We start from the raw sequence: 18,928 nt of genomic DNA, 5'->3' as shown, positions 1-18,928 counted from the left end.
TTTAACTGTGTGGGCCAAATAAAATTCATCTGCAGTAACTGTGGGTTATTAATTTGTGAGCCTCTGATTATTCCAGCAGCACCTTACAGAGGCTATGCACAAAAATAGGTCGTCTCTAAATATACTTACAGATGATGGCAAAAAACTGCACATACGGATAACAACCTTAACGCATCCAAAGGCGAGGGCACTAAATGGTATAAAGGACCTCAATTGCAGGACAACATAAAGGTTTTTGTCCTGCTCCTGGTGCAAATCAGGGAGCAAACACCTTTCAGAATGTAGGGGAGGACGCAAGGTTCAACTACGGTGGGAGTACCTAATCCACGACAAAAGGCCAAGTTCTCTTCAGAAGATTTTATTTCAAAATAAAGCAAAATTTCCACCCACATAATGTTTCCAAAGGGTAAAAAAAAAAAAAAAGACAAAAAAAGACAGTGTTTTGCCTCTTTCTACTCTTCAAAGAGAGCATGGCAGTGCAAATATCTCTAAAATGCCTCTGTTTAATTCTCAGAAGCTAAGTCCAGTCATTGAAAATGCTCCTCCATTTTCAGCTGAGGTGAGGCTTGTTAGGAAACCTCTGTAACAGCTTATTCAACTTCCTGGGAGGTAAACTCCCCAACTCTCCCAGATCCTCCTGGATTGATCTCATTTTTCGGGCTGCCTGAAAACACAGAACAAAAATTAAAATGACAGCTCTGAAGTTGGCCCTGACCTAAGCTAATAGTTCTCACACAACCCAAATTACGCTAAGGTGTTAACCAGCCTGGAGATCTGTGTCATCTTCCCAGTTCCCTTTCATTCATAGGACTTGGGATCCACGAATGATTGTAAAATCTGAATTATACAATTTAGTATACAATTCCCAGTCGGCAATTTAGTCTGGAAACTAAACAATCTGTCCTTTACTGTCTCTAGTTTAAACAATAATGTCTATTTGAAAAGCAATTTAAACTTTAAAAAGTGGCTTTCCCATGCATGTCTTCACTTGATAAAAAAAATTCTATAAAACGAATATTAATTATTAACCTCATTTTGCACCCGGTAAAGCTGAAAGCAATGAAACAAATCTCTCAGCATCACAGCGATTTCAAAACAGTAACCTTTCCCACTCTGGCGTGATCAAGTAGCTTCCAAAAATCTCCTCTCCCTTTCAGAATGAGAGGGACTTTCTTATCACCAAGCAAGAGCAGAAAGAACCACTACTGTATGCCCCCTATTTTCCTCTCAAAAGGGCACCCCAGAAGCCTCCTGTCACCTCAGCCCTCGAAGCACAATCGAAGAAGTCGCGGATCTCTTTTTTGCACGCTTCGTCGCGGAATTCATTCTGCTTCCAGCAAGCCATCATTATCGACATCTCCGTGATACAGGTCGCCTCTGGAGGAGCAGAACGGGAGGATCCTCAGTCACAAAGAAACCCTTACTTTCCGACCCTCCCACCCAGTAGCCTTCGGCACTATTCCAGCTTCCGCTCTGGGGCCTCCAAGGCTGAGGACTCACCGCCCTTCTCCCGGCGCCGTTCCCCGACATGGTTAGCTAGGATGAGAGGCTTATTGGGCTTCAGTATAGGCTTCCGCGGATTCCCAAGCCGTGCTAGCCGACCCCGGAGGCTTGGCGTCGCCATTGCGCACGGAGCTCCCGGCAGGCTCTGCGGCGCCGTGCGTGACCCTGCGTGACCCCTACGAGCCGGATAAGGTTCGGCTGCAACCCACCCACCTCCTGCCCCGGGATGCTCCTTTCTTTTCTTGGCCGGGTCGCCTTGATTCCGGTTTCGGACCCTGGCTGGTGTAGACACTTGTGCAGGTTAGGAGGAGAATCTTTGGGGCTGTTTTGTGGGTCCACGCTGACTTTTGTGAGCTCTGGGCCCTGAAGTCTTGGGCAGTACTGGGCCAGGAACACCCAGGAAAGAGCCCAAGTTTCGGGTGGTAAAGTCTGCATTAGAGAGTGATTGACATAGGCAAGGACAGAGAGGATGGGAGCGGATCAAAATGTGAGACTTTAAGGTGCTAACTTGGGAATGATTTAATTTTAATAAACCTTAAAGAACTGTTGGTTTTGATTACCTTTAGAGCCACTTCGAAGCTGTGAAGAAAAATAGATTCATTTATTTGAACAGCTGCTGCGGCTTAAAGAATCGTTTTTGTAGGAGACAGGCCTACTAAAAGGCCTGACAAAAGAATTAAACAATCTTGCTGAGAGGACATGACTCAGTATGTGATTCCTGAAGGAATCCAAGAAGGAACAGCAAACATCTTGAAAGCAGGATGGACACCTGGGGTAGGAAAGCCATCAACAGACTGTTCCTATCCTTGGTGCCTGGGAGGCACATAAAGATTACCTGGGTCTCTGTCCTTGAGGCAGAAAAACAGGGATACAAAAATATTAAATGTTAACTGCACAGGATTATCATTGAAGGCCACCTGACCTGCTATGCTCATGTAAACACGTACAAGGAAGTCTCAAAAAGTATAATAAAGCAGACTTGAAATCAGTTTGGGTGCCTTCACCTCGTGGGGGTGTTGGTTCCCTTTCTTGAGTGTTTCTCATTCTTTTGCCACGGTGGCGCTTTGGGGAACCCGTGCTGTCGAGCTGGACTAGACAAGTGGCGCCCCAACAGGGACCTGAAAGGGAAACCAGCTTTCGGAGCTTCTCCTTAGGAGGCAAGGAACGCAGGGAATTCCGACCGAAGAGGTGGACGTGGAAAGTACCTGGTGAGTACACCCCATGGATAATTCAATCAGAGTAACAATGGGGCATGGGTTGCCATTTCCTTTTCCAGAAAATCTTCCCGACCTAGGGATCGAACCCTGATCTCCCGCATTGTGGGCAGACGCTTTACCATCTGAGCCACAAGGGAAGCCCTAAGCATATATGCAAGTCTTTTTTTTTTTTTTAGAGAACTCCATGATTTAATCAGCGATAAATACATAAGTACATAATTCGAAAATCCAAACCTCCGACCTATATGCAAGTCTTAAAAGACTTTGTTGAAAAGCTTGGGAGTGCAAGTTTCTCATTCTGCTCTAAAAGACTTACTTTCTGCTATTGAAAAACATTGCTATTGACTTGATCCAGATAGAGGGACTTTAAGGTATAAAGAATAGCAAGAAGTTATGCGTTGCCTATGCAGAGCTTATCATAGTGGGGTATCATAGTGGGGAACGTAGTCCTTTGCCTGGTCACTGGGAAATCTTATTAGCACTGCGCTAGGACCTTTACATTCAGAAGCCTCTGATTCTGAAAATTCTGTAGAGACAACACATGAACAATCAGAGAATGAATCTCATTTATATGAGAATAGTGATTCTGAAGGGGGAAAAGCACCTCTGTGCCCCAAATGAAAAGAGCGAAAGAAAATAAAATCATGTGGGAATAATGATCATTTTCCCATGGTTAATGTGGCTCATCCTTCAGCACCCTTAACAGAGCCACCCTCTTTAGATCTGCAGACTCCGTGGGATGACGGCATTTTGAACCTCATCTGACAGTGCCCAACCATATTTCTCCCTTTCAAAGGGGAATTAGACAGGCACAACTACAAGGGGATGAAGATGCCCTAGCCCTCCCTGTGGTGGTCACTCAGGTTTCCCCTGGTCCACAGTATCCACAAGGTGCTATTACTTATGATTATCACCCTCTGCCTTTTAAGACAGTCAAAGAGATAAAACAAGCGTGTACACAATATGGTACTAACTCTCCATATACTGTGGGTTTAATTCAAGGACTTTCACAAGCTGAAAGGCTGATCCCTTTTGACTGAGATACGGTTGCAAGAACTTGTTTTTCATCCTCTGAATTTTTACAATTTAAAACCTGGTGGAAAGATGAAACAAATCAACAAGCTCATAAAAATGCTGCTTCAAATCCACCTATTAACATTTTCTTGGAGCAGCTGATGGGGTCAGGAGGATATTTTGGAATACAGGCTCAATTACAATTTGACGATCAGGTCCTCTCCCAAGTACGATTTGTATGTTTAAGAGCTTGGGAAAAACTTAATCCTCCTGGACATACTACTCCATCATTTACACAAGTTAGACAGTCTAATGGAGACACTTATGTTGACTTTATAGCCAGACTTCGAAAAAATTTAATGAGCTCGGTATCTCACCCTAATCTAAGGGACATGCTTTTACAGCTGTTGGCTTATGACAATGCTAACTCTGAATGCCAAAAAGCTCTCCAACCTTTAAAAGCTCAGGAAAGCAACTTGGAAGATTATATAAAGGCGTGTCATGATACTGGATCAGAACCCTATAAGATGCAGTTACTGGCACAGGCCCTTTCAAAAGGAAAAAAGGACAATAAAATTAAATGTCATGGATGCAGAAAACTGGGACAAATGAAAAAAGATTGTAAAATAAATAATAATGATCGAAAAGGGGAAGCTAAAGCCCCTGGATTATGTTCTAAATTTCAAAAAGGAAATCACTGGGCTAATCAACGCCATTCCAAATTTCATAAAGACGGGACTCCTCTGTTGGGAAACACCTTTCTGGGCCGAGCTAGGGGCTCCCAAAACAATCCATGTTCATGGAATGCAGTCCCATTCACATATCCCACTCAAATATTAGAAAACAATCAATCTATGATTTACTCCCAACAACCTCGGGCAATGGCAACCCACTCCAGTGCTCTTGCCTGGAGAATCCCATGGATGGAGGAGCCTGGTAGGCTACAGTCCATGGGGTCGCTAAGAGTCAGACATGACTGAGCGACTTCACTTTCACTTTTCACTTTCATGCATTAGAGAAGGAAATGGCAACCCACTCCAGTATTCTTGCCTGGAGAATCCCAGGGACAGAAGAGCCTGTTGGACAGCCGTCTATGGGGTCGCACAGACACGATTGACGTGACTTAGCAGTAGCAGTAGCAGTAACCTCGGGCAGCACAGCAATAGATATTCCTGCCCTAGATAATCAATTATTGATGCCATCTATGAGAGTATGTAAAATTCCTATAGGAATATGGGGTCCTCTTCCAAAAAATACTGTTGGACTTATGATTAGTAGAAGTAGTCTAACTATAAAGGGCATTCAAGTACAAATTGGAATCATTGAAGACTTTGAAAGGGAAATTCATGTTATGATGAGTGCTAATATTCCATATCAAATAAATAAGGGAGACTGAATTACACAACTCCCTTCTGTTGCCTTACATAAAGATTAATCCCCTAGAAAAAGAGAAGGAGGATTTGGAAGTACGGGAAAACAAGTATATTGGCAGACCTATGTTACTGATGAGAGACCAAAACTAGATACAGAAATAATGGGAAAGAGATTTTCTGGGCTCATGGATACAGGAGCTGATGTTTCAATAATACCTATAAAACATTGACCTCATTCCTGGCCATTAAATCAGTTCCTACTGTTATAACAGGAATAGGGACTATGAATATCTGTCAAAGCTCTCAAACAATGCTCTGTAAAGGCCCAGAACAACAAACTGCCACTTTGCAACCTCTGGTTGCAGATATTCCAATCAATTTTGGGGGACGAGATTTATTAATGCAATGGGGAGCATATGTAACCATACCCACTATATCCCCACAAGCTAAACAAATTATGGCCAATATGGTGTATAACCCTTTCCAAAATCCAAATTTATCCTAGGGGCCACTGCTTCAAAAAAGACTGCATTAAAACTGACTTGGCTTTCAGAAAAACCCATATAGATGGAGCAGTGGCCCTTAACCAGAGAAAAATTGGAAGCATTATATGAGCTAATACTAGAACATAAAGAACAAGGACATATAATTGAATCTACTAGCCCCTGGAACTCCCTAGTTTTTGTTGTAAAAAAGTAATCAGGTAAATGGAGAATATTAACAGACCTAAGAAAAATTAATGCTGTAATGGAACCCATGGGAGCCTTACGGTCAGGTATTCTCTTACCATCTATGATTCCTAAAAAATGACATCTTACAATAATATACTTAAAAGATTGTTTTTTTACTGTTTCTTTAGATCTTTCTGATGCTCCTAAGTTTGCTTTTACTGTCCTAGCATTAATACCAGTCAGAGATATCAATGGACTGTCTTACTTCAAGGATGATGAATAGTCCTGCTGCTGCTGCTGCTGCTAAGTCACTTCAGTCGTGTCCGACTCTGTGTGATCCCATAGACGGCAGCCCACCAGGCTCCCCCATCCCTGGGATTCTCCAGGCAAAAACACTGGAGTGGGTTGCCATTTCCTTCTCCAATGAAAGGACCTTAATGAAAGTCCTACTTTATGTCACATTTTTATTAATCAGCCCTTATCTATCATTAGACAAAAATATCCCCAGGCTTATGTTATACATTATATGGATGATATTTTATTGGCTTATCCAGATAATCAGTTATTGCACCATATATTTTTAGACACTCAAAATATATTGAAAGAATTCGGCTTAATAATTGCCCCGGATAAAATATAGAAAATAATTATTTGGGATACATTCTTAATCATCATACAGTATCCTCTCAAAAGATACAAATTAGAACTGATCACCTTAATACTCTGAACGACTTGCAAAAATTATTAGGAGATACTAATTGGTTATGACCTACACTGCTGCTGCTGCTGCTGCTAAGTAGCTTCAGTCGTGTCCGACTCTGTGCGACCCCATAGACGGCAGCCCACCAGGCTCCGCCGTCCCTGGGATTCTCCAGGCAAAAACACTGGAGTGGGTTGCCATTTCCTTCTCCAATGCATGAAAGTGAAAAGTGAAAGTGAAGTCGCTCAGTCATGTCCGACTCTTCGAGACCCCATGGACTGCAGCCTACCAGGCTTCTCTGTCCATGGGATTTTCTAGGCAAGAGTACTGGAGTGGGGTGCTATCGCCTTCTCCGATGACCTACACTGGTTATCCTTAATTATGCTTTGACAAATTTATTTAATACTCTAAAAGGAGATACAGATCTCAGCAGTCCATGAACACTTAGAGCTGAAGCCAATCGAGAATTACAAGAAATGAATCAAGGCATGCAACAAAAACAGTTATCTCGAATTGATATTCAACAACCTTTAACTGCTTTAATTATGCCTACACCTCATTCTCCTACAGGAATAATATGGAAAAATGAATTTATAATTACAACGGGTATTTTTACCCCATAAACAAACAAAATTATTGACTACCTATGTAGACCTTATTAGTAAATTGATTTTTAAATCGAGGACTCGTATTCAACAAATTTCAGGATATGATCCCAAATATATAATAGTTCCTTTAGCTAAAGGTCAGATAGAATGAGTTTTTGCACAAAACATGGAATGGCAGATAGCATTATCTGATTTTATTGGTACAATTGATTGTCACTCTGGGATTTCTTTGGAAGGAATGATGCTAAAGCTGAAACTCCAGTACTTTGGCCACCTGATGCAAAGAGTTGACTCATTGGAAAAGACTCTGATGCTGGGAGGGATTGGGGGCAGGAGGAGAAGGGGACGACAGAGGATGAGATGGCTGGATGGCATCACTGACTCGATGGACGTGAGTCTGAGTGAACTCTGGGAGTTGGTGATGGACAGGGAGGCCTGGTGTGCTGCAATTCATGGGGTCGAAAAGAGTCGGACACGACTGAGCAACTGATCTGATCTGATCTGATCCATCTTCTAAATTAATTTTCTTAAAAAACATGTTTTTAAATTGCCTAGAATAACTAAAACAAAACCTATTGAGTGTGCTCCTATCTTTTTTACAGATGCAAATAAAAAATGTAAGGATGGATATTATGGTCCAACCACCAAAATTTGGCAATCATCATATTCATCAATACAACAAGCTGAAGTAGATGCCATAATTACTGTCCTGTCAGACATTGTAATACCCATTAATATCATCTCAGATTCTCAATATGCTGTTAAGGTAAGTTTCCAGATAGAAACTATTCATATTCCTGTCTCGGACCTTCCCATTCATCAGTTATTTTTGAAATTACAAGATATAGTTAGGGATAGACAATTTCCATTTCATATTACTCATACCCGCTCTCATTCTCAATTACCAGAACCTTTATCAGAAGGTAATGACCAGATTGATGTTAAATTAACTACATTCCTTACTCCCACTTAGTTTCATGCTTTAACTTACATTAACGTCAGAGGATTACAATATTGATTTCAGTTATCCCGACAACAAGCTAAAAATATTGTTTCTCAGTGCCCTACCTGTCAGACTTCCACAATAGTGCCCATAAATCAGTGCCCGTAAATCCTTGTGGATTATATCCTAATGACTTACGGCAAACTGATGTTACTCATATGCCCTGTTTTGGTAATTTAGGTTTAATACATGTTTCCATTGACACATATTCTGGAATGATTTTTGCTTCAGTTCATAATGGAGAGTCAACTGTTCAATGTATCCCTCACTTACGACAAGCTCTTGCCTATATGGGCCTACCAAAAACTATAAAAACTGACAATGGGCCTTCTTATAAAAGTCATATCTTTCAAAAATTTTTAGCTGACTGGTCTATTAAACATATTACAGGCATTCCTTATAATCCTCAAGGACAAGCCATCATCAAACATGCCCACCGAACTTTAAAACTTATACTACAGAAACAAAAAGGGGGAGGACAGTGTGGCTTGGGACCTGTTTCCCCTAAGGATAAAATAGCTCTAGCTCTTTTTACTCTAAATTTTTTGGACATAAGAGGGCTATATGAGAAACCAGCAGCTGAGGTTCACTGGAACTTTTCACAACAGACTAAAGATACTTCCCTTAAAGTTTCTCCCTTACAGGAGGTTTGGCAAAAAAATATTGTGGAAAGAGGACAGGGAATGGAAGCTGGATATCATGCTTAAACAAGGAAGAGGGTATGCTCTTACCTTAATAGAGGAAAATGAACACCGATGGATCCTGAGGAGGAGAATCTGGTATTGGAAAGAAAAAAACATGATTTGATATAGACCCACCCTCCAGACTTCTGACGCATGCCATGCCGCACCTTACGTTAGAACTTGGGCCTGCCAAGACCAAGCGAACGTGAACTGCCACAATACCCGCTTGGGGGCAGAAAAGTTATCACAGGAAGCTGAGAGCCTAGTTCATCATCATGGCCTTTCAAAAACATCTGCCAATCTACTACTGGCTATGGTAACCCTTATCACAATGTCAGTAAGTGTTCGGGCTGATTCCAGTCATCATTATTGGGCATATATTCTCAATCCTCCTTTATTAAGACCCATTACATAGGAAGATTCAGTATTCCCATATTTGTCAATGATTCAGCCTGGCTTCCTGGTCCTTATGATCCAAGCCTTCCTTTAAAAGAGGAAGAAGAAGGACAATCTCTAAAAAATTATACAGTAAGAACAGACAGCACATCCATTTGTATAGGATTTGGAGAATTCTGTTTAAAGACGGGATTCTGGGGATGGCTTTCTATTGTAGAAAAGCCTGGAGAGAATAAGAACACTTTTTTCTTATTAACAGCACTTACTTTTAAAGAAAGAGAAAATTCCACCATACATTATCGTCCTCCTAATCTCCCAGGCTATGCTTTTAAGAATAGGACATGGTATGGATGGAGGACTGGATCCAGTGGAAAAATGGTAGAGGGTCTGAAGGTCATCTGTTACTAAATACTCCTGAGGGACAGATTATAGATTAGGGCCCTAGAGGAACCCCTAAGATTAAAGGAACAAGTATTTCTAGTCCATGGATATATCATAATAACACACTTGGTACATATGGAAATGCATCTTTGATATGGCATGGAGAGGGATTTGCTCCCCCCGTTCCTCAACTTATCCATCACCCAGTACATAATGAGATTTGGAAGATACCTATGGCTTTAAAAACCCTTAAGGCTTGGAATGGCCATTATACTGAATATATCTTAAACGATCCTAAGGCAACTTTTAATTTTACTAAAAATTCTACTCATACTATTCAGGCCTGTGTAAGATTACCTTTTGTGCTTATGTTAGGGCCAGCGATATGTAACATCTCTACTGGTCTCATAAATTGTATAAATCATTCTTTTTATACTTGTTTAAACAATACCATTCCTTTCAATGAATCTTGGCAAAGTATTTATGTTTTAAAAACTTGGACATGTATTTGGATACCAGTGGATTTACAAAGAGGCTGGCAAGAAAGCCCTACTCTTTATGCCATAGAAGAAATTATAAAAGCAACTTTAAAAAGAACAAAAAGATTTATTGGTATGTTAAATAGCAGCTATTCTGGGAATTATAGCAATAACCACCACTACAGCAGTGTAGCATTGCATCAATCTGTTCAAACTTCATTTTGTACAAGATTGGCATAAGGATGCAGACGTTCTTTGGTCCACTCAACAAAAAATAGATGAAAAATTGGCTTCACAAGTGGCTGGCTTACAACATACTGTTATTTATTAGGAGATCAATTGGTAAGTCTACAAAAACAATTAAGACTAGAGAGTGACTGGAATTACACATCATTCTGTGTGACTGCACATAAATATGTATAATCAATTGACTTTTAACTGGGATAAAGTTAAACATTTACTAAATCAAGGAAATATTACATAAGATATACAAGAGTTACAATGTGACATTCTAGACATGTTTAATAAAAAACTTGATGTGATTACTGGCTCTTTGCTTAATGCTATAGCTGATGGACTGTCTTCCTTAAATCCTCTCAAACAAATCAAATCCTATGGTTATGGACTTATAATTAGTTGCAATGTTTTATTCTGTTTTGTCTCTGTATAGTCTGGAGAAGAACACGAAAGCAGCAGCAGCAACAGTTAGCCTTCTTGACTATATTCAGTTATCTACAGAAACAAAAAGGGGGAGATGTAGGAGACAGGCCTACTAAAAGGCCTGACAAAAGAATTAAACAATCTTGCTGAGAGGACATGACTCAGTATGTGACTCGTGAAGGAATCCAGGAAGGAACAGCAAACATCTTGAAAGCAGGATGGACACCTGGGATGGAAAGCCAGCAGCAGACTGTTCCTGTCCTTGGTGCCTGGGCGGCACACAGAGACTACCTGGGTCTCTGTCCTTGAGGCAGAAAAACAGGGATACAAAAATATTAAATGTTAACTGCACAGGATTATCATTGAAGGCCACCTGGCCTGCTATGCTCACATAAACACATACAAGCAAGTCTCAAAAAGTATAATAAAACAGACTTGAGATCAGCTTGGACGCCTTCACCTCGTGGGGGTGTTCATCCCGATCCCCGCTGTAACTTTGAGTGTTTCTCACTCTTCTGCCACGGCGGCGGTTTGGGAAACCTGTGCTGTCGAGCTGGACACGACAGTTTTCTCATTTGTAGTGATCTCATTGGATAGGGTGAGGTTTAAGCACTTTCTCACATTCATTGTTTTATTTAATCTTCTCGCCAATCCAGCTAAGATACTTTGCAGTATCATCTCTATTTATACACTTGGCCCTTGGATTGTAATGCCTAGCTTTAACTAGACTTGGTTCTAAGTGACCTCTTCTACCCCCTGCCCCTCTGAAGTGACTTAGCTGTTTACAAAACTCAGTCCAAAGATGTACCACTGATGCTCAAGGCATTTACACATGATCTCCAAGAAATGTTTCTGGTAATGAAAGGATAACTTGGACAGTCTTATAGTTCATAAGATGATTACTTTGGAGGAGCAGTTTTTATTTGGTTATGTAAATTGAGTGTGCGCTAATCACTTGTCAGATATTTAGAATCGTCCCATTTATCTCCGCATGACTGGCTCTTTTTGTTCTGTTGAGTCTCACTTGATGTCAAAGAGGAGTTCCCTGACTTCCATGCTAAACCACCATCAACATGTTTTATTTTCTTCATAGTATCTATCATACTCTGGATTATCTTATTCATTTATTGTTTGTTTATGGCTTTAACCCCAACACCCACTTAAAATGTACACATAATGAGAGAAGGGACCTTGTCAATCTTGCTCAGTGCCATATCCCAAGGCCTAGAGTAATGCCAATACATATTTGTTAAATGAACAAATGTTTGAAATATTTTTGCAAGTCTCCAACTTTACCATGTTCACCCCAGAAATAAAATCAAGCAGAAGACACTGTTTAAAAAGAAGCCATTTATTAATACAAAATTAAACCTGAGATAATAGAAAATAGCAACTCTTGGGAATTATAAAGGCATCAGCCCCATGCTCCACCCCCACTCCAGCAACACAAATAAAGTTGATTCCTATTGGACACTTCTACCACTAATAACCTCAAGCCTGCTGCGGTATACAGAGCAGGCTGGGCCCCAAACCACAGAAAATTCACATTGCTGAGAAAGTGAAGCCTTTAGTTGGAGAGCCATGTGGCTACTTCTGGTTCTGCTTTCCCTTGTGGAAAGGTAGCACCTGGCTTACCCTGCTCTTTTGTGAATACTTTTGTGGTAAGAGGAATAAAGAAAGTCTCCGAAGCACTGACCACAAACCAGGGATGAGTCTCCACAATCATTCATAAACAACTGGCCTACTTTGTACATAAAAGTGCTAAGGTAATGCCAGTAGAACTGGTGTTATTAAACTGGAGAAGAAAGAATGATTCTACACCTTGCATAACCATTGCCTACCCATTTTATTGCACATAATGAAATTTGAGTCCTAACCTTAGTTTGCACTTGGTAATACTGTATTTTGTATACAATATAAACCGGTGTCTGCATTTAAATAGCTTGCACGCTTAGAAGTCTGAGTCCTGAATTTGGCTTTTGTAAGAGTCCGTACTATATCAAATTTTAACATTAAGTATTTCAAAGGTCTGTCTTGTTCTTTTCTGCAAAAGTCTAAACAGAAAACTTTCTATACTGTTACGAAGGGCCCTTTTTTTTCTTGGCTGCTCCTTGGGGCATGTGGGAACTTAGTTCGGGACCAGGGAATTAAGGATCAAACTTACCCCGCTGCATTGGAAGGCAGAGTCTTAAACACTGGACTGCTAAGGAAGTCCTGAAGGGCATTTTTTATTAAATAAAATGAAAATAGGGAGTTCCCTGGTGGTCCAGTGGTTGGGACTCTGCTCTTTCACTGCCACGGGCCCAGATTCAGTCCCAGGTCAGGGAACTGAGGTCCCACAAGCTGTATGACACAAAAAAAGAAAAAAAGAATCACCCTGGCAGTGAAATCCAGCCTAAATTATAACTTTGGTTGGCTACATCTTCAAAGGTCACAATAAGTATGGGGCCCTAGTGGAAGCATCATATATGTATATATGAGAGTGGAAATCCAACTGCGACCCCATGAACTATACACAGTCCATGGAATTCTCTAGGCCAGAATACTGGAGTGGGTAACCTTTCCCTTCTCCAGGGGATTTTCCCAACCCAGGGATCAAACCCAGGTCTCCCACATTGCAGGCGGATCCTTTACCAGCTGAGCCTCAAGGGAAGCCTAATATATATATATGAACACCCCACATATATAAATGTTTATTGTGAGATCTGTTGCAACATTTCCATTTTGTGGGATATTATATAGTTTCATGTCAGCCAAAAATTATAAAGTCTCTGATCTTTACCCCATTCAAAGCAAGTGCCATTATGTTTTAAAATAAACACTTGATGTTAGCTTTGATGTAAATAGCTAGATTTTTTTAATTTAAAAACAAACTGGTATATCACACATAGAACAGCTTAGCAGGCTGTTCAAAATATTAAAAACAAAACCTTACAGAAACCCAAGGTCCTATTATACATAGTCTATACTGAAGTCATAAGCATCATCTTCCTCTTCAGTCTTTACAACCACATATATGTCTGTAAATAATGTGTGTATATACACATGCATACACACTAAACCAGATATATTGATAAGCTATGGGAGTTCTCTAGTGATAATTCATTAATACATTACAACCAGTGTAGTTCTAAGATCCAAGGTGTTCTTGTTCCACTGCCCCAGAAAAAGCAGATGATCTCCCTCTCCATTAAGCTGTATGTTTAAACCACAGTAGTAGAAGTGTTTGGCTACCTCCCCAAATCTAACAGCTTTTTATTTAGCCAGCCACTCATGATGGCTTAAATGGTCTTGCTTCATCTCTCATTCCCTTGGGTTTAGGGCCTTAGATGGACTTCATCAAAATGTGGCCTCAGTAAGTGCTATAAAGTTATGTACTGTAACAGTAATAGAATGGATGAAGTTGGAATGTTTATCCCACTTAAAAGTGCCACAGAATATGAGATAATATGAGATAATTACTAGAGCTATATTGCTGGGCTGATTCTTCCTCCATAATTTTCATGAGTTTTGGGGGGAAATGGACTTTTGTAGCATATAAAGATAATAAAATAGAAGAGTTCATTAGGCAGACAGAAAAAGACCAAAGACCTATAACAATCTGTGCTTTGATTCACATTGACCTATTTTAACCTTTTGAAATGATGATAACTTTTTCTGCTATCATTTGCAGCCTGAGTCTCCATCTCTAAAATAGAGCAGGATGATTCCTTAAGTTGACGTGATATTTATTAGCCTCTGAATTTTGATATTCATGAGGTGAGAAGGAATTTCAGATATGCCCTAGATATGAAGCAAATCAGCACTAAGAAAAGGTGTCCAATCTCTAGCTAGTTTAATGCAGGTGGGAATAAGTGTGGGAATGGTGGTAAGGCTACTCCATCTCCAACAGAAATTGTGGAAAACCAGGCAAGAAAAGCCACTCAAAAAAGCTGACATGAAAGGCAAAGTAAGAGATATAAAAAAAGTACAACTCCAGAGAGCCAGAATACAACCCACCAGGAGTTTTGCTTCACCACCAACATAAACAGTTTATAAAGCAAGAGATAGGAATAGAAATTAGGAAAAGGTATTGAATAATAGTGGTTTATGAGGTGGATGAAACTGGAGCCGATTATACAGAGTGAAGTAAGCCAGAAAGAAAAACACCAGTACAGTATACTAACGCATATATATGGAATTTAGAAAGATGGTAATGATAACCCTGTATGCGAGACAGCAAGAGACACAGACCTATAAAACAGTCTCTTGGACTCTGTGGGAGAGGGAGAGGGTGGGATGATTTGGGAGAATGGCATTGAAACATGTATAATATCATATAAGAAATGAATCGCCAGTCCAGGTTCGATGCAGGATACAGGATGCCCGGGGCTGGTGCACTGGGATGACCCAGAGGGATGGTACGGGGAGGGAGGTGGGGGGGGGGGTTTCAGGATTGGGGACACGTGTACACCCGTGGCGGATTCATGTTGATGTATGGTAAAACCAATGCAATATTGTAAAGTAATTAGCCTCCAATTAAATAAATTTAAATTTAAAAAAAATAATGAGCAGTTTAAAGAATACAGGAGAGGTTTTCATACTCTAAACCTGGCCCGTCTTACCTCATTCACAGCCAAGAACTAACATGTCCCAAATCATGACTGAGAGGCTGAAAGAGCTAGAAAAATAAGGAGTTCTTTAAAAATTCTGTTGATCAGCACCTTGAATCAAATGGGGTGTTTCAGGCTTCTGGTTCCCATTGAATCAAAAACTGGATGCCTCCATCTCTCGTGAGAAGAGGCTCTATTACCATAGGCTGAGACCCTGGCTACACATGATTAGAATAAAATATCAGTGGATATAACTTACTCCTTGGATTCATGGTAAGACAGTGTTCATTAAGGACTTGTGCATTGGATATCCTTCATGTCCCATGGTTGTATAAGGACTTCCATCTCCTTAGCTGTGTCAAGTTAAATACTTGTATGAGCAATTAGAGATTTTGGTTCCTTTTCATGAAGATCTCTGTTAGGTAATCCCAAAATTTCCCCTGAAGTGTCTCATTGTTGTGGATCATGGCAGTGAGAGCTTCCCCCTGGTCCAGACCTTGCCAATAATCTTGCAGCCACATCTCCTTCCAGCTGAAACATCAAAATGAGAGTTGGATTATGGAGCTTCAGTACAACTAGGAATCCTACCTTTCTCCCAATGGCCAAAGAAATCTTCAGCAGATACATTGATTTCTGGTTAGGACCAAGGATCTGCTTTGAGGGAAGGAAATGTGAAGTAAATCCAGTACTAATCTAAGTGACAGGCAGTGAGCCAAAAACACAAATTCATTATCCAAGACCCCCTACACACATACACATATCCCAGTGAGTTAAATTTCCTGACTTGCCTGCTCTTGGTCTCCAAATGTGGAGGGAATTAAGAGGTAGGCAGAGCAGGGGCCAAACTATGGAAACAGTAATCTTCCTAAGAAAAGCAAGTGAGTGTATTTAGATGGTTACTTTTTATGTTACACCTGTTTCAGTAATCAAGAAGTGCAAGAGTATCCAGTGTCTAGTATCCAGTATTTAGATGGTTACTTTTTATGTTACACCTGTTTCAGTAATCAAGAAGTGCAAAAGTATCCAGTGTGTAGATGAGCCATAACGTGAATGTTTCTCTTTTTTTAATGTTACACTTTTCTTCTGATAAATCATAATATGTTCTGCACAAACTAGATACAAATTACCTGAGGTAAATTACTGGATACAAATCCACTCCACTCCCAGGACCAAACTGTGCCAGCCCTCTGCCGCCATCCACTGTCCACGGTGATCTCTGCAGGTCATTCTAGCAGTCTCTCTCAAACATTATCTCACCGCTCCCCTAACAGCTGTGGTTTGCTGCAAATGGCTTCAACGTTTTTATAACCCATCTCCTATGCTGACCTTGTTTCCAGTGCCACCACCTTCTGCTGCCTACTTCAGTAGCCTCCTCACTTCCCTTCCAATCCACATTGGCCACAATCATTAATCATCTTTTGAAAGCATCCCTTCTATTCTGTCTAGGACAAACATAATTTATCATCCAAATCAGTGTAATTTTAAGAGTCAAAGGAGATGCTGTTAATAGTTAGACCAAGTTAACAGGCATAAACCCTGATTACTGCAGGCAAACCTCCCTGGAAACACTAATGTATTTCTCATCCACAGCCCCACCATGTTGAAGATGCTCAATAAACAGCTGAGTTGATTTTCAGGACAGTCCAGCTCCAGGGCCTGGTATTCAGAATATGTATAACCTGGCCCAACTTTGTCCCTCATCACTTCCCTAAACAGGCCCTCTGCTCTAGTTGAAGCTTTTTTTGAATCACTACTACAAACACCGTTTATAAAAGCTGATTTTCGTATGTTGTTGCCCTCAATTACCTCTCACATTTTCTACTGCTCTTTCGCAATTTGTCTTCTCTTAGATTCTTGATACCTTAAAGGCACAGTGACCTCATGTCATAATTTCCTTATACAACATCCCCTCAGCACCCAGGGCTAGTTTATTGCCTGCAGGAAGCAAGTCTATAAATCATTTGATTTGATAGCCCCAGGGGACCCCAGCTATCCTTACCTGTCATTCTCAGGAATCTCCTCCACACTGCCAAAGCCTGGTGTGGGCACTGGGCAGTCCATGTGTGAGGGCTGGGCAATATAAGGCTCAGGGACCGGGATGTTCCCAGGAGAGGCTGCGTGGGCCTTCTCGGCATCCAGCCGCGCCAGTTCGTGGTCACAGACAAAACACTCGAAGCCATTAAGGTAGTTAGGTAGTAAGGGGTCATTCACTCCCCATTCGCGCTGCTTCAAACTATCCAGAAGGAACTGGTTAGTGACGCCCCCAGGTTGCTTGTATGCCAAGTATTTCATATATTCTTCATCATTTTTGTCCAGGAAGTCAATAAACTCTGCCAGCTTCTGCGGCGACTCAAAGTCGTCAATGAGGATGATGGAGTGATTGTTCGGCATCCAGTCCCTCACAGAGGGAGAGCCGCGGTACACGGGCACAGCACCGAGGTGCATGGGGCGCCACAATTTTTCTGTCATGTAGTCGTCGCAGATGGCATTTTCGAGAGCCAAATGGAATTTATAGCGGGACAAGAAGGCCAAGAGCTCTGGATCCTCGGTGGTGGCTGTGGCTGTGTCCCGTAACCGCGGTGCGGGCAGCTCCCGATTCTGCAGGCACTTCCCATAGGAGTCCACCTGAGAGGGGTAGAGCACGGCCATCAAGAGGGTACAGCACGTCGGCCAGGACACCAGGGGTCCCGGTCTCAGCCCCACGCGCCACCCTCCCCTTCCCGCTCCGCCCGGCCCTCACCCACCGGAATGTAGCGCATGAGCTCGCGCACGTAGCGGTCTCGGTCCGCAGGCACGTCGCAGTGGGACTGCAGATAGAGCAGCGGCGCATAGCCGCGGCGGCGCCACTCTGAGCGCTCCTCGAGCGGAGGTGCCGCGCGGCGCAGGTAAGCGATCCCTGGCAGCCACTGCAGCGGCAACGGGTAGTCCGAGTAGCGACTGAAGGTGGAGGTAAGATTGAAGAGGCGAATGCCCGGACCATGGCTCAGCAAGAAGTTGTTGAGGGGCGACTCCTCGTGCAGAAGCGCCCAGCTCTGGTGCGCCAGGCGCGGAAGCGGCGCCTCGGACGCGCGGAAGTCGGTGCCGTAGAAGAGCAGCGCCCGTGTCCGCGAGTCTCCCCGCACCCGTCGGTCTCGGGACGCCACGCACGCCCCGCGCGCGCACTCGATGCGCTCCGAGTCGCCCGGGAAGTGAGGAAACAGCCCCGGGCTCCACCACAGCAGCACCGGCAGGTCCACCGCCTCCTCCCTCCCGGGCCGCGGGGCCCCCGGACTGCGAGCCACCCCCACTGCGCCCAGCGCCGAGGGAGGCCGGAAAACCGCGCCATCCCACGGCTCCGCCCACTCCGCCTCCCCGCCGGTCTTCCCCTCCGCCGCGAGTCCTGGGCCTCTGGTCGCACAGACACCAAGCACTCCCAGGACAGCAAGCACAGACCCCGGGCGGCCGGCCCCCATGTCTACTCTGGCGGCCGACGCCCGCAGCACCGGTCCCCGCCTGGCTCTGAGTAGTGATGGGTCCTACGCCACAGGGGCATGTGGCGCATGCGCGGCTTAGCGGCCAGCTCAGCCGGCCACTTCCCCAGAGCCGCTAGTCCTGGCAGGAAGGACTAGAGGGAAAGTGATACGTGGCAGAGAAAAATGACGCTACTGG

The 18,928-nt window shown here is 42.6% G+C and overlaps 2 protein-coding genes and 1 long non-coding RNA gene across 4 annotated transcripts; 1 reads left to right on the top strand and 2 right to left on the bottom strand.

Moving 5' to 3' along the window:
• Positions 1 to 342: 342 nt before the first annotated feature.
• Positions 343 to 1,624, bottom strand: CHCHD1 (coiled-coil-helix-coiled-coil-helix domain containing 1). The gene is made up of 3 exons (XM_061405354.1): positions 1,501 to 1,624; positions 1,259 to 1,377; positions 343 to 664 (listed from the first exon to the last, which is right to left on the bottom strand). The coding sequence occupies exons 1-3, from the start codon at positions 1,622 to 1,624 to the stop codon at positions 551 to 553; spliced, it is 357 nt and encodes a 118-aa protein (XP_061261338.1). The 3' UTR covers positions 343 to 550.
• Positions 1,625 to 1,663: 39 nt separating this feature from the next.
• Positions 1,664 to 10,570, top strand: LOC133240484 (uncharacterized). 2 transcript variants are annotated; one of them, XR_009734235.1, is made up of 4 exons: positions 1,664 to 1,803; positions 2,070 to 2,711; positions 7,689 to 7,852; positions 8,720 to 10,570. It is a non-coding gene; the product is annotated as an uncharacterized LOC133240484 (long non-coding RNA). The 2 variants fall into 2 exon arrangements; XR_009734234.1 differs by having other exon boundaries at positions 1,678 to 2,711.
• A 1,453-nt stretch (positions 10,571 to 12,023) lies between these two features.
• Positions 12,024 to 18,838, bottom strand: FUT11 (fucosyltransferase 11). The gene is made up of 3 exons (XM_061405339.1): positions 18,025 to 18,838; positions 17,280 to 17,905; positions 12,024 to 15,811 (listed from the first exon to the last, which is right to left on the bottom strand). Exons 1-3 carry the CDS (start codon positions 18,730 to 18,732, stop codon positions 15,664 to 15,666), a joined length of 1,482 nt encoding a protein of 493 aa, XP_061261323.1. The 5' UTR covers positions 18,733 to 18,838; the 3' UTR covers positions 12,024 to 15,663.
• Between the last annotated feature and the right edge of the window lie 90 nt (positions 18,839 to 18,928).

This window comes from Bos javanicus, chromosome 28, assembly GCF_032452875.1.
Source record: "Bos javanicus breed banteng chromosome 28, ARS-OSU_banteng_1.0, whole genome shotgun sequence".
In the NCBI taxonomy this organism is placed as follows: domain Eukaryota; kingdom Metazoa; phylum Chordata; class Mammalia; order Artiodactyla; family Bovidae; genus Bos; species Bos javanicus.
The sequence above is the reverse complement of the archived record's forward strand: the minus strand, read 5'-3'. Positions and strand labels throughout refer to the sequence as shown.